Source organism: Mustela nivalis (assembly GCF_964662115.1).
Source record: "Mustela nivalis genome assembly, chromosome: 8".
NCBI classification, from domain to species: domain Eukaryota; kingdom Metazoa; phylum Chordata; class Mammalia; order Carnivora; family Mustelidae; genus Mustela; species Mustela nivalis.
This window is the reverse complement of record NC_139027.1, coordinates 70,703,299-70,719,755: the sequence shown is the minus strand read 5'-3', so window position 1 is coordinate 70,719,755 and position 16,457 is coordinate 70,703,299. Positions and strand designations below refer to the sequence as shown.

General features: G+C 36.4%; 1 protein-coding gene across 37 annotated transcripts in view; it reads right to left on the bottom strand.

The window, feature by feature from the left end:
• The window catches only part of NRXN1 (neurexin 1), a 1,174,729-nt gene that overhangs the window by 50,744 nt on the left and 1,107,528 nt on the right, over nt 1-16,457 (bottom strand). The window contains exon 1 of one of the 37 annotated variants that reach the window (XM_082745372.1): nt 4,438-4,641. The exons of 35 other annotated variants lie outside the window; for them this stretch is intronic. In XM_082745372.1, coding sequence (XP_082601498.1) covers nt 4,438-4,470 — 33 coding nt within the window. In that variant the 5' untranslated portion in view covers nt 4,471-4,641. Of the gene's footprint in view, nt 1-4,437; nt 4,642-16,457 lie in introns of those variants that run through there. One more of the 37 variants, XM_082745373.1, reaches the window with a different exon arrangement.

Here is a 16,457-nt window from a genome sequence, read left to right as displayed (position 1 = left end):
TCTTATGATAACATTCAAGTCATTCTTACCACTGTATTATAGTTGTGGGAAAAGAATAAGAAAAGTATTTGAATCTTTCTATTATCAAGAAAATAATTATACTGTGGCTTCACAGGCAGAATACACACACACACATATATACATACATATATATATATTCACAATGCAAACATATATATACACACAACATATATATACATACATGCAAATATACCTACAATGGAATATTACTCAGCCATAAAAAAGAAATTATCATTTGTAATAATGTGGACAAATCAAAAGATTATAATGCTAAGTGAAATAAGTTAAAGAAAGACAAATACCATATGAATTCATTCATATGTGGAATTTAAGAAACAAAACAAATGAACAAAGAAAAAAGAGACAAACCAAAAACAGACTCTTAAATATAGAACAAACTGGTGGTGGTCAGAGGGGAGGTAGGCAGTGGAATGAGTGGAATAGGTGAAAGGGATTAGGAGTACACCTATCACGATGAGCACTGAGTAATATTTAGTATTGTTGAATCACTGAATTGTACACCTTAAACTAGTATAACCCTGTATGTTAACTATACTGGAATTTGAAAGACTGAATTAAAATTTTATATACACACATACATATATATGTATACTTCACACAACAATGAAAACAAAAATATGTAACTGATTTTGTAAAACAGTTCTGAGATAGTTACAAATGCTTAATCAAGTGAAATCAGATGAAAGTAAAAATTTGAGGAGGATATGGCAAGGTATAGTCATAATTTATGACCCCCAATAGAAAACATCTCATATCTTTTTTGCTTTTCCCTGGTTATTATGCAGTTTGGACTCATACTGGCTTAATGTGTGAAGGGAAACTAGAGATACCCATGGGTTTATAACTTTCTCTTATAAGGAACAGTGTTAGTGGATATACTCAAAATTGCTTTTCTACTAGATATTACTGTGCATGGCTCCATTCTTTGTGCCAAGGTGATGAGGGAAGGGAGTCTTCAGAAGATTCAAATATCAGTTGTCAAGTAAATGTACATAAGGTGGCAGAAAGTAAAAACAATCTTCCCAGGTCAATATGGTAACGTTTAGTAGAAGTCAAAGAAATTGAAAGCCTAAATATACACAAAAATGTATAAAGCAGAACTTGGTGTCATTATACTTTGATGAGTTTATACATAGCTTATTGTTCAGTAAAACTGAGATCTGGAGCAAATGGCATTTGAATCCACAAATGACAGATAAAACTGCAGAGAAACAAAAAATGGGAAGGAGAGGAAATGGGAAATGAAAGAGAAGACTGAATAATAAAATGTACCACTTGGTCCAAGTGAAATTAAACATCTACTAACACTATTCACCTATGCATTTTGCTAGTTCTCATTAACACTGGAATTAAGAACACTAATTTTGACTGGGAAGAAATTTTGTTTCAAGTGAATTATTTCCCAAATGGGCAGAGTGTAAGCTTAGTTCTCAAAACATTTAAACTTAATAGAGACAAAGGTTGAAAGTCCCTGGCTACATGTTTTCTTCTTCCATTTGGATACTGAAAAGTGTAAGCCAAGAGGGCTTTTCCCTTCAATTAGCACTCCGCCTACTGCAGCCATCATATAGTTAATTGATTGCACTTGTAGTTTATAAATGCACCCAGATGCTGTGGGATGAGCACATTTCGTAAATTAAAGGAGCATATGGAAGGCACACAGACAGTAACATTTCATCATAACTACCCCAAACATCCTTAATATGCAATGCTACATCACTAATTACTATGTAAATATGTAAGTGTTTCCCTGCTTAATGTCTTGGTGAGAAATTTGTTTGGCAGTGGAGTCCAAATGCAGTTTTGACTGGCCATTTAATACCACTTCAGTGCTCTCCTAGTTTCATCCCATTTTGCCTGGAAGGAGAATGTGGCTCTCAGCCTATTAGGCAACCTTGATTGTGCAAAGTCAGTGAAAATATTTATTATTTCTCAATGGGTCATCTTACTTAAGGAACACCTGTCAAACCTCCAAATTATAAAAATCTGTCCAAAGTTCTGTCTGCAGGCACTCTTTCTTCCTGAAAACATTAGATGGAATTTGCCAAGTGAAGAATGTTCTGCTGTTTGTAGACTCTTTCATTAATTTCTAAGAAAAGGGCAAAGAGGAAAATGACTGCATTAAAGTATGAGAAACTGGCTTAATTATTCAACTATGGGGAAATTAGTATCAATGATCTGAGTAAATGATCTTAAATACCTCAAAATGTCAAAGGTGAAGGCTTCATTCTCTGATCTAGGTCATAGTTCTTTGTCAAGCCAAGGTTGAAAAGGTAAGTTACATGTCTCTACATGCAACATGGCAAAATCTCCTTCATAAGTGGAAATTCTCTCCATATACAAGGTCCACCAATGGCATGATTAAGTGAGCTATAGGTGACTCATGGATCAGAAGATGTATATTTAAACTTTTAAAATTTGTATTTTATTGGTAGATTTTGGCAGGGTGATTTTGGTCAAATTCATTTGTACTCAGGACTGGAAACAGTGTCTAAGTTCACCTTAAAATTTTGGAAGAATTATTAAATTTACAGAATTCAAAAGTAAATTGATTTTCATTTTTCCCCCAGTCCTATGGCCATTCTGAGTAAAGACTGTGCCCAGTTCTCTGGGCAGGTGGGTGACAGAAAGCTTGATAGAGGATTCTGAGAGAATAATTTCATTTTAGAATTTGAACTGGGCATTGGTAAAACTTCCAAGCTCCATCATAAAAATCAACAAATACTTAAATAAGCCATGCAAAGTTATTCTAGAAACGAACATCTATTTATAAGCCGGAAGCAAAATAATAGTAGATTAGTCAGCATGGGCTCTTAATATTTTCAGAACTGAAAGCTTAACTTAGGGAAAAAGTTAGCAAACCCCACAGATGCTTGAATCATCTAAGGTCTGGTATATAAGTTTAGTAGTTACTGCCACATTTATATTTATACCAACAACTCAAATAATATAATAGCTTAATTTTAATTTTGTTCCCACTTTTCCTTTACAGGGCAAAGAGAAAAAGATTACAAACAACCCCAAACAGAAAACACACCATTTATAATCTGGTAAAGCAACTTCTCTATTCATGAGATTTCTTCCCTACTCTGTGAAGCAGGGGCTACCTAGTTTGATGGAAAATATTTGTTACAACAGACATGACATTCCATCTCATAATTAAAGGAAGATACAATCAGGAGTTCCCTTGAAAAGAAAGGGCAGGCTTTCTTCACTATCAAGAGGACTCTTCCCCTCCCAGCGCCCCTTTTCTGATGTGCAATCCCTTCTGTTCTCCATCTGCTCTGCCCCCACCTATTGTCTCCACTCACTGCCAAGCATGCCAATCCCATCTGGCCATACTCTTGCTTCTGCTGGCTCTAATTCCCAGGGGCCTAGGAAATACTTGAATGCCAAGGCTCTTCCCCTCTTCACGAGAATAAGGACTTAGCTAGGAGGGTATCAAACAATCCCCCAAAGAATTCACACACACACGAACATGCACATAATCTCTCGCATACACAAACAGCAGTTGTAGAATCCTTTCCTAGGCTAACATTACAAAAACATATGTTTCAAAATTCTTTCACCTCGATGCACTTTTAAAAATTAAAATCTTACTATCTTGGAAGTAGTCAAAATTATATTTCAAAAATATCAACTTTCATTAATCCCAGACATGCATTTTATTCAGAAAGCAGAAGTAATTAGTGTAAGTAAATGTTATTTAAATCTTACCATCGTGAAATATTTCCATTAGTTAATCAGGTTTAATCGTTGACCACTAATACATTTTCTGTTGTACCAAACATACATTTAATTCAGGCATTCCGGCTTTGCAAATTCTCCACAAAAGCCCACTCTGCCGCAAAAGCATGCATGGTCAGAATCTAATCATATTTAGGAAAAATTATCACCAAGTCATTAACAATAATAAGCAGTCTGGCAAGTATTGAAAGCAGCTTTTATTCATGCTTTTACTTGAACCAACTTACTACGTACACATACACACACACACACACACACACACATATATATACATATACATATATATATGCATACACACACACACACACACACACACATACACACACAGTTCTTGGTTGTTTTTGCCACAAGCATGCTAAAAAACCTCTGAAGCTCACAAAAAGCAGCAAACAAAACTAGAAGCAACCATGCTCAGGGTTTAAGGACATCAAAAAATTAAAGCAACCTTTCTACATTTCATACAGAGCGTGCATAAATTTCACATGCAATCTCCAAAAATAAATATTGTAACATAAATCTTAAAATTAGTTTAAGCAAAAGAGTTTATTCTTATTTTCATTATTATTGTTCTTAGGCTTCTGGTATCTTAAACCCTGCATGCTGCAGTTCTAAGCTGTGCTGAGCACCGGCTGTGAGAGAAGAAGCTACCTGCGAGTTTTCACAGTGCCATCTCATATCCATGTCTGTCTGGCTACCCTGCGTGCTTAGAGCTTTTTTCTTAATTCTTAATGGAAATCCTAGGAAATTTAGTCCATCCTCTGAAATCAATACTGGTGACAGGAGAGCTCCCTGACTCAGTGGGAGATCAAGATGATAAATTGCCTGCGCATCAGCCTGGCCTATCAGTGCCCTGCACACAGATGGGCGAGAAAAGACACAGAAAAGGCTCTATCAGTCACGTGTCACCGAGGAGCCAATGGCTGACTCGCTACTGCAGGAAGAGATGCTGCAGTTCCGTCTGCAGTTGACGAGGCTGTTGGTACACAGCCCAGCCCGCGCCCAGCTCAAAAAGTCTAGGCATCGCTGCTGTTGAATTTGCTCCCTGGCTGTGACTGCATTAAAGAAGGGACATCGCTCTAAGTCCGACCCAAATAAAGACCTATTTTCATGCACAGGGAATTCTCTCTCTATTACTTTCTAATCCATTGTGATCACACAACAGAAGGGAAACTTTTTTTTAACACCTCGACCCTTAATCTCTTATGTGCATCCCTTCAGATAATTATTATGTTTTCATCTAATATTAAATTAGAAGCTTATATTGTGCAATTAGCATGCAACCCTACAGAATCGCCGCAAAGCTTTTTAATTGTAATTATAATTTTATTTCCAAGTTAACGAGTGACTTTTTTTTTTGAATGCCAAGTTTATAATGAGTGTTTTTATGGGATGATTTTGTAAAGGCAATTATGCAACAGTAAGAAGTGCATTATTATGCTTTTCTGCCAATTAGAACTCCTCTTTAAAGACAATTTAAATCCCAATAAGTATACCATTTTATCAATCATTAAAAATAAAAAATCAAACAAGCACCAAAGGATATACATCTCATTTCCTAAAGCCTGAACAACAAATGTGTTATACAGTGATGGAAATAGGGACTTATTTTTTGTCTTTCCTTTTATTTATTTAAAAAAAATTTTTTTTTAAATTTATTTGACAGAGATCACAGGTAGACAGAGAGGCAGGCAGAGAGAGAAGAAGGAAAGCAGGCTTCCTGCTGAGCAGAGAGCCCGATGCGGGGCTCGATCCCAGAACCCTGGGATTATGGCCTAAGCCGAAAGCAGAGGCTCTAACCCACTGAGCCACCCAGGCGCCCCTGTCTTTCCTTTTAAATTTGAAATAATTCTTTGAGAAGCAAAGGCTCCACATCTGGAATACCATATGGAATCATATCCCCTAATACATCTGCTTCCATTGATCACTGTATAATAACCAACATGTTGCATAGTTCTTTAAGGTAACTGAGATGTTTGTATCCAGTCTGACAGGTAAGGTTATAAGTGATGAGACTACAGTGTTTTTCAAATGGCAATATGATGGAGATTAAAAAAAAATAAATAAAAGAAGCTCAAAAGAAACAGTGAACAATCTTCAGGAACAACAGAAAGAGTACTAGGGCACCTCTCTTTATCATTTTTATTGCCCAGTTTCAATTATACCCATGCATTTTCAAAGATTAACTTTATTGTAGAGTGACCCAACACTACTTAAACAAACAAACAAACAAAAAATAAACAAGAATAGATACTGATGGATGTGCCCTCATCAGTAAATTGTCAGTGAGCTTTAGAATGCTGAAATTCCAAAGTTCATCTCACCTTGGGAACTATTTGTAAACACATTCTTGAAACACTGACCCTGCCAAGTTTTCTGCAAACTTCTTTCTGCTCTGTTGACTCTCAGGAACTAATAAAGCATTTTTCAAATTTTTAAAATACATATTGTTTTGTGTTCATTCTATTTATTTATTCAATAATAACATAATCCTCAACAATCAAACTTTACTTTTTTAAAGGAAAAAAAATTAAGGTCCAGAACACTTCTCATCAAAAAGAAAGCAATAATAATAAAACATCATCAAACCTACACATTGTAATACTGTAATAGCCAAAAAGTAGAAACTATTTAGTCATCCATAATAAAACTGATCAGATAAATTATGGTACAGTCTTACCACAGAGATACTTTGCAGCTGCAGAATACAATGTGGTAAATTCAAATGTGCTGATTGAAGAGACCTCTAAGATGTAATGCTATTTAAACAGAAAAGGTGCAATTTTTAAATTGTTTGAAGTCTGTATATACACTAAACATACACACATGTTTACATGTGTAAATACACAGTTGCATGTGCAGAGGAAATTTCCAAAAAGACATGAAATATCAGTTAACAGTGGTTATATCTGGGGAGCAAAGCTGAGGTCAAAGGTGGGACTGAGACATGGTTTCATTAGCCCATTTTATATGTGTTTCATTAAGTCTAGGTATTTCCTAATTTAAAATTAACTAATTAATTAATATGATTGTTTAACTTAATGACTGCTAGATACCGGACCAAAAATGTTGAGAACATGTGTTCATTAAGAACACAGGCAGGTGTGGGCAAAAAGGAGCTGCCAGAGACAGGTTTGGCAATGTGAGATGAAGACCTCCACAAACCATATTCATCTTCTACTTCTTTCCTCTCTGAATGCCTACAATAATAAAAACTTACAGGTGTCAAGAGTTTTACAATTTGTAGTGACAATTCACCTAAATTATCTCTGATTCTTAGAGGTAAGAACTGAGAAGTAAACAATTTGGCTAATTAGCAGAGCTTTGGGCAAATTAACCCCTCCAATCCTTAGTTTTCTCAGCAGGATGCAATTAGCAAGAAGTGGCAGAGTCAACCATGAATCTTAATTTAGGACATTGTTTACTGCTGCTTGAAAGGCAAGATAATGTGCATTTTTTTTTTTTAACCAATAATGGTGTAGGCCTAAAGACAAAACAAAAATCACTTTCTTGTGTTTCCTACTTGGCATAAGCGTATTTTATCCAGGAGACAGAACTTGTCTTATAGATTCTACTGTTCACGCTCTTGTGGCTATTGTTCAGAGTCCTAGGATTTTAAGAGATATAAACATTAAAAAAATATTGAATTGGTTAAATTCAGTCAAAGGATAATAATTTGCACTATTAAAGGATTTTTGTGTTTTATACAAAGTTATCCTAAACCAGTGGTTTATGGGGGGTTATTTTGTCCCCAAGGGGACATTTGACAATGCTCAGAAATAGTTCTAGTTCTCACACCTGGGGAGATGCTACTAGCATCTAGTAGGTATGGCCAAGAATACTGTTAAATCATCCTGTAATGCACAGGACAGCCCCTAAGACAAAGACTCACCTGGCGTGAAATGTCGATAGTGAGATGGAGAAACATGTACTAAATACTATGCTCTTCTACCTTACTTATAAAGAGGTTAAAAACAAGAAGTACTCTGTACTATGGGATGTATATTGCAAAGTGGCAAGGAAGAAAGTTTAAGGGGAGAAGAGAGGCAGACTGAGAACCGGTCCCTGGATTCCTTCAAAAGTAAAAAATCTTGGAAAAGAGGAAGAAAAAGCCAATGAGGTAGAGAGGGTAAGAGAAAGACTCCTAGAGCGTTGACCTACAAGCCCATGTAAAAAGCCTACGGTAGCAAAGACATTAGGGTCTTGTTCAAATGCTGCAGACAGGTCAAATGATCCACTTTTCATAGTCTGTTGTCATTGTTGTTTTTTAAAGATTGATTGGTTGATTGATTGATTGAAGAGAGAGAGCATGTGCCCAGGAGTAGGGAGAGGGAGGAGGAGAGAAGCACACCGCTCACTGAGTGGGGAGCCTGAGGTGGGGGGGGGCTGGGTCTCATAACCCTGAGATCAGGACCTGAATCAAAATCAAGAGTCTGATGCATAACCAACTGAGCCACCCAGGCACCCCTCTTAGTTTTGTCTTTAATTTAAATAAAAGATTTGAGAAATTAATCTCACTGAAATTAACAATACAAAAAGACTTGGGGCCCTTATTCCTCCTTATGTTTGGATTTTTACAGATGTGGCCAGAAAAGGTAGTATTTACAGGGACTACAAAAGGGCTATTTGGAGAATATATGAAGGGGAGGGGGCTTTCACGACCCTCATTATACTTCTAAGGCTATTTACAGTTGTAGTTGCTTAAGAGTCCACAAAGGTGTACCTGTAAACAAGCAAGTGAACAAACACTGTTTTGGACCATCCCACATGATAGTGTGCAGAAGAGGCAGACAGCCACTGCATCCCCCTAGAAACCATGTCTGCAGCTAGTCTTTCCATCCATAGACAACATTTCTGGGAACAGTGTTCTCAGGACAGCTTCAGGCGCTTTCCCGCTGTGACTCCTGTCAGGCCAATTTCCATACTTGGTCAAGCCTATGGTATCCAGGGTCAGTGTAACAGAGCTGAGACACACAGCCACCTGGATTACTAGGACACGGGGGAATTTTAGGTCAAATTAATGCTCTTTCTGATGTGAAGAATGTTGCAGGAAAACAGTAAAGAGAGAGGGGAAGGCGGGGAGAAGCTAGAGAGGGAAGGAAGGAGAGACAGAAGGGGGGGAGGGGGAGAGAGATAGAAGGAGGCAAAGACAGAGAGAAGGAGGGGGGAGGGAGAGAAAGAGAGAGAGGAAGGAAAGAGATCAGGAAAAAGCTCCACAGATCTACACATATAATTACATACTGTGTGGTGTGAATGAACACTGCATGTCATAATTCTCTTTAGAAAGATCTTTACAACTCCAAGAAGCTTCATGGCTTGCATAGTTCAACTCCTTCATTTTAGAGATGAAAGATTTCGATACAGAGAAATTAAATAATTTAGCTTGAATTAAGTGACAGTGGAATTCTTCCCAATCTAGTCAATGGGTGAACATGACATTGGCAAGTTTCAAGATACTTTAAAAAATCACCATGATTATCAACCAGAGTAAGACTTAGAGGAAGGGGAAAATGATGTCAAGTAAAAGACAAAGGCTGGCTTCAAAGACTCCTCTTTGCCCCAGTGATACTGGATTAAGGCACTGAAAGCCTTGATTATCTAGGAAAGAGTACCATCGTCCAATGAGCATTTACAGGATATGAAACACAAAAGAAGTTTTGAGTCTCCTTCAGAAAAATATGCATGTCTGCTGAAGACTTTTTTTAATATAAATTCTCTTGTCTGTATTTGCACCACCAGTCATGATGAATGAGAAGCAGGATGCCTGGATGACTTTTAAAAGACATATGTCAGGAAGTACACTCTAGTTGTGAGAGAATATACGTGGGGAGATATTTTGGATCATTTACATTTTTTTAAGAAAAGGGGAAAAATAGAAATGGTAGAAAACCATAGTAGATTATCTTGGTTTAAAATTTTTATTGTCTTTGCTTTTTCTCCCTATAATGGTAGTCCTAGTTTGATGCCATGGAGCATCATTAAATTTCTGTTAATTATTAATTTAATATTTGCAAGTACATATCAAATGTAGGATGTGAATTAATTTCTAAAAAAATCCGTATATTCTAAATCTTATATTTTTTCTGCTACTCTAATCTTATGGGTTTGTTTTTTACATTGATTATTTCTCTAGGTACATATGCTTTTTAAAAAAGTAAAAACACATTCACTTTTCCCAAGATCCATCCATATTTCTGCAAAGCCTACATTCTCAGTCACCTCATCCAACCTGTGTTGCACCTTCACTCATGGACTGATCCTTAAACACTCCTCACTGTTCAATTCTACAAAGATCCCAAAGCCTGGGCAACATTACATACACAGAAGGATTACAGCTCAAGGCAGGTGGTAAACTCACATTCCAATGAGGAACTTCTAAACACCAGGTTGTTATTTAGCAAAGTCATATAAACTTAGGATCCCCCACTCCTAAACCTCTGAATCGGCTTACAGCCCCTATTACTGCCTCCCCTCACCAGGAAAACTCTCTTCTAGTCATGAATCTGAATACAGTTGCATTTGTATTTGCTGCTATGTTACCTTCCTGTTAACCACTGCAAAACTTAAGGTAGCATCCTTTTGCTCGCACTTTAGAAAATCCCCCTGTAAAAATCCAACAGGATTGTTAATCCCCCGAGAAAGTTTTTTTTGATTATTATCTTTTTTGCGTATCATTGGAGGCTTAATTCTTAATAAACATACTTTTCATTGTGAATAAACAGAAAATACTTAATTTGAACCTATTATAGTGACTCTTTTGATGCACAATTTAAAAATAAAGAAATCAGTTAATATTCAAAAAAAAAAAAAGTAAAAACACACAAAAAATGCCTCATATGGTCTTTTTGATAACACTCTACTCTAAAAGTTATTACACCAATACTAAAAATAAAAGAGGGACACCTGAGTGGCTCAGTCAGTTAAGCATCAACCTTCGGCTCAGGTCAAGATCCCAGGGTTCTGGAATTGGGCCTAAGTCAGGCTCCCTGCTTAGCAGAGAGCCTGTTTCTCCTTCTCCCTCTGCCTGCCACTCTGTTTACTGTGCGCTCTCTCTCTCTCTCTGTCAAATAAATAAATAAATAAAATGTTTTTAAAAAATAAAAATAAAAGATTGAGGGGTGCCTGAGTGGTTCAGTGGGTTAAACATCTGATTTGGGCTCACATTAAGCATCTAACTTTGGCTTAGGTCATGATCTTAGGTTCATGGGATCTAGCTGCATCTGGTCTCCTGCATAGCAGGGAGTCTACTTCTCCCTCTCCCTCTACCCCACACCCCACTCGTGTACACTGAGGACACATATACACTCTCTCTGTCAAATAAATAAATAAATACATAAAATCTTTAAAAATTAGAAAAATAAGAGAAATTGAGTCTCAGAGGGATTAAGTAACATTTATACACATGAAGCTAGCAATTGAAAGTCCACTGACTACACAACAAATGTTCTTTCCAAAGCAGAATTACTCCTTAAGCTCCACAGTTGTTCTGTAGGTTTAGTAAGCATTAGAACCAAGAAAGAAATTTGTTAAATATCCAGCTTTCTGGGCCCTTCCCGGGAAAATGGTTCTGTCTCTGAATTAGATGTATTCTGAAATTCAAATTGTAAATAAGCCTCCTACCTCCATAATTTAAGAACCTCAGGGTCATCTTAGAGTTTCAAATTCAGAATTCTTTTCCAAGAAAAGCCAGGTCAACAGGATTTCTAATGAATGGAAAGAGGAAGTTTTGTTGTTATTGTTGTTTTGTTTTGTTTTGTTTTGTTTTGGTAAAGGATGAAATTTAAAAAGTGTTGTAGTAGGGTCTACCAAGAGAGAAACTTGAACAGAAAGCTGCACTGTAGTAGAAAATAAAAAATACAGGTGCTTTAGAGACATTCATTAGGAGACAGTTTCCCAAAATGTAAAATGTAAAAGAATATTTTAGATGACTACATTTTTCAGCAAGAAAGACTGATGTGCCTAGAAGAAATATGCAACTAGTAACATTTTGAAGAACAGGATGATTCTTTTACGGCCACAGACAGATTTGGCTCTTGGCTGTCTCAGTCCCTATCACACTCCTGCAATTAGAAACCATGAATATGCAGAAATCCAGGCAGGCCCCTTTCATATATCCTAAAATCCATTTGGACTGAGAGGGGTTTTCTTAGGATGGTTCTCTAGACCTCTAGAGATAGGTAAATTTTCTTTTATGAGATCAGAATCTGCCAGAAAGCACATCAAAGCTTCCTCAATTGTTTAAGGCAGTAAATCCACCCAGAAAGAAATCCTCAGCCCGTTTCATGCACAACAGTGCTTCAGGAAGATGAAATGAGTGCACACTAGACAGAATTGTCTTCATTCCTTTCCTCCCAGCAGGCTTCTAAGTTGGCCAGTTTGGGGTCAAAGGGTAACAATGCTAAAGCATGCCCTTTTCAGACTAGTCTCTTTAGGATTTATACTGCTAGTCCTTACCTTGATTTTTAAAAATTTCCTGAAATTTTTGGGCTACTATTTATTTTTAAAAATTTTGACAAAAGGATGACTAGTTGTTCAACTTGATCCAAACTCAAGAGCTGAAGAACAAAGCTAATAAGGAACTGATTCTTTCATGATCTATATTTTTAAAGATATATTTATTTGAAAGAGAGGAAGAGAGAGAGAGAGCATGTGTATGCGCACATGAGCAGGGGGAGGAGAGAGAGAGAGAGAGAGAGAGAGAATCCTCAAGCACTCCCCGCTGAGCATGGAGCCTGATGTGGGGCTCAGTCTCACAAGGCTGAGATCACAACCCAAGCCCAAAATCACAACTCAGATGCTCAATCTACTGATTTAGCCAGGTGCCCCTGATTCTTTCAGGATATTGTGAGTAGGAAAATCGCTTTGACCAAACAGACATTAGTGAGCAAATATTTTTGGTGCCTATTGATGAAAGGTGTTAAGCAAAAAAACCATAGTCCATGGTCAAGTCTATTAAGAGTTAGGAAGTAAACAGTTTCAGGAGAATAGGAATTAGTTCTTCTTTAAATGTTTGGTAGAATTCCCCCGGGAAGCCGTCTGGCCCTGGGCTTTTGTTTGTTTGGAGATTTTTAATGACTATTTCAATATCCTTACTGGTTATGGGTCTGTTCAGGCTTTCTATTTCTTCCTGGTTCAGTTGTGGTAGTTTATATGTTTCTAGGAATGCATCCATTTCTTCCAGATTGTCAAATTTATTGGCGTACAGTTGCTCATAGTATGTTCTTATAATAGTTTGTATTTCTTTGGTGTTAGTTGTGATCTCTCCTCTTTAATTCATGATTTTATTTATTTGGGTCCTTTCTCTTTTCTTTTTGATAAGTCGGGCCAGGGGTTTATCAATTTTATTAATTCTTTCAAAGAACCAGCTCCTAGTTTTGTTGATTTGTTCTATTGTTTTTTTGGTTTCTATTTCATTGATTTCTGCTCTGATCTTTAGGATTTCTCTTCTCCTGCTGAGCTTAGGGTTTCTTTCTTGTTCTTTCTCCAGCTCCTTTAGGTGTAGGGTTAGGTTGTGTACCTGAGACCTTTCTTGCTTCTTGAGAAAGGCTTGTACCACTATATATTTTCCTCTCAGGACTGCCTTTGTTGTGTCCCACAGATTTTAAACCGTTGTATTTTCATTATTATTTGTTTCCATGATTTTTTTCAATTCTTCTTTAATTTCTCGGTTGACCCATTCATTCTTTAGAAGGATGCTGTTTAGTCTCCATGTATTTGGGTTCTTTCCAAACTTCCTTTTGTGGTTGAGTTCTAGCTTTAGAGCATTGTGGTCTGAAAATATGCAGGGAATGATCCCAATCTTTTGATACCGGTTGAGTCCTGATTTAGGACCGAGGATGTGATCTATTCTGGAGAATGTTCCATGTGCACCAGAGAAGAATGTGTATTCTGTTGCTTTGGGATGAAATGTTCTGAATATATCTGTGATGTCCATCTGGTCCAGTGTGTCGTTTAAGGCCTTTATTTCCTTGCTGATCTTTTGCTTGGATGATCTGTCCATTTCAGCGAGGGGAGTGTTAAAGTCCCCTACTATTATTGTATTACTGTTTATGTGTTTCTTTGATTTTGTTATTAATTGGTTTATATAGTTGGCTGCTCCCACGTTAGGGGCATAGATATTTAAAATTGTTAAATCTTCTTGTTGGACAGACCCTTTGAGTATGATATAGTGTGCTTCCTCATCTCTTATTATAGTCTTTGGCTTAAAATCTAATAAATCTGATATAAGGATTGCCACTCCTGCTTTCTTCTGATGTCCATTAGCATGGTAAATTCTTTTCCACCCCCTCACTTTAAATCTGGAGGTGTCTTCGGGCTTAAAATGAGTTTCTTGGAAAACTTCCAAACTCATTTTATGAGGCCAGCATCACCTTGATCCCAAAACCAGACAAGGATCCCATCAAAAAAGAGAGCTATAGACCAATATCCTTGATGAACACAGATGTGAAAATACTCAACAAAATACTAGCCAATAGGATTCAACAGTACATTAAAAGGATTATTCACCACGACCAAGTGGGATTTATTCCAGGGCTGCAAGGTTGGTTCAACATCCGCAAATCAGTCAATGTGATACAACACATCAATAAAAGAAAGAACAAGAACCATATGATACGCTCAATAGATGCTGAAAAAGCATTTGACAAAGTACAGCATCCCTTCCTGATCAAAACTCTTCAAAGTGTAGGGATAGAGGGCACATACCTCAATATCATCAAAGCCATCTATGAAAAACCCACCGCAAATATCATTCTCAATGGAGAAAAACTGAAAGCTTTTCCGCTAAGGTCAGGAACACGGCAGGGATGTCCATTATCACCACTGCTATTCAACATAGTACTAGAGGTCCTAGCCTCAGCAATCAGACAACAAAAGGAAATTAAAGGCATCCAAATCGGCAAAGAAGAAGTCGAGAGTTAGTAAGTAAAGAAGGAAGGAAAAAGAGGAAAGGAGGAAGGAAGGAGGGAATGAAAAGAAGCATAGGAAAAAAAAGAATAAAAACTTATAGATGGTTCAAGTGCATTAATAGACTGTGAGAAATTTCTGTTTTTTAGTGAACAAAGCTTACCAGACATTTATCAAATGTAAGTCTCTTTTCTTCCTTTTCCTCCATTCCTTGATAATGGACCACACGATGGTATCTTAAGCAGTAAGAATGACTTAGAAGAGATATCTACACTGAAGTTTACACATGACTTCACAATCCTATATATGTACAGACTAGTCTCTTTAGGATTTATACTGCTAGTCCTTACCTTGATTTTTAAAAATTTCCTGAAATTTTTAAAAACCCTGAAAGAACCCACATTTTTACTTATCAAGAGTGAATATTTTCCATCAACAAAACTGTGAAACTTAAACTGGAAACAAAGCTGATTTGGAATGTACATAACATTATAAGAGAATCAGTGAACAGAGAAATTCTCAACTGGTCACTCATACAAATATAATGTTACATGAGAAAATTCCAGCAAACTGATAAAATTATTTCAGATGGACTCAATACTCTATAATAATGGTTTCCAAATTTAAGATGCTTAAGAATTAGAGTGCTTATAAAAAAATTAAAATGTTAATTTTCTGGACCCACCCTGATCTACTTAATTATAATTTCTAGGGATGAGCATGAAAACCTGCATGCTTATCAAAAACTCCAAATGATTTTGATGCAGGATGTTTTAAACCTTACTCTGAGAAACACCCTCATGTACATCCCCACTCCAACTCCTTCCCGCTGTGACACCAGCTTTGGACATGTGAAATTATCCAGTTAAACTCCTAAAGCACAACGTGCTTCATTTTGAGGGACAACAGGCTGGAAAATGTAGAGAAGGATTAGGAATTATGGGATGGATTGATTCTGAAAAGGTCCCCTAGAAGAGACTGCATTCAACTGGTCTTGAAAGGGGTAGAGTTCATTATTTTAGCAAAGTCATGAGACTGTAAAAGTGCTTTACTTTAAAATTTTTAAAAAATTATTATATAAATGATAACCTCCTTTATCTTTTCAGCTAGAGGACCTAGCAATACTTTTAGAACAAGTGAAATGGTCAATAAACATTAGTTCAATTAGTTAATGGTAGGACCACAACAAAGTCAATTCATTAAAAAAAATTCATTCATAATCCTATGACCACCTTTACAAAACTTTTTGTTCTTAATGGTATTGCTACTGTTGATTTCACTTCATGTTCTTTTCCATTTCTTTCCTGTACACACACATAATTTTAAATATCTACTTTATTGTTTTATAATTTAATACGATGGTATATATATTTTCCACTTTGACTTGGAAAATCATTACTATCACTCTAACAATAATAGTCAAAATAGTATATTATAATTTACAGGACTATTTTGTACTTTTTTGGATAATGGATCCATCTCAATTTTGTATTTCTGCTATTATAAATAACACTTCACTTCCTGTGTATTTTTTTTCATAAGATAATTTCCCGTAAGTGAGATTACTGGTCTAAAGATGTAAGTGTTTTTATAGATCATGAAACAATCTGCCAAAGTACTTTTCAAAAGACTTGTTCCAATTTTCACATTGTCTCCAGCATGCTATGTTCTATTACATTTTCACTGGTGTGAACATGTTGTTTTTTCTATCTAGAGATGCCTTTTTCCCATTTAAAAAAAAAAAAAATTCGGGTAAACTCCTACAC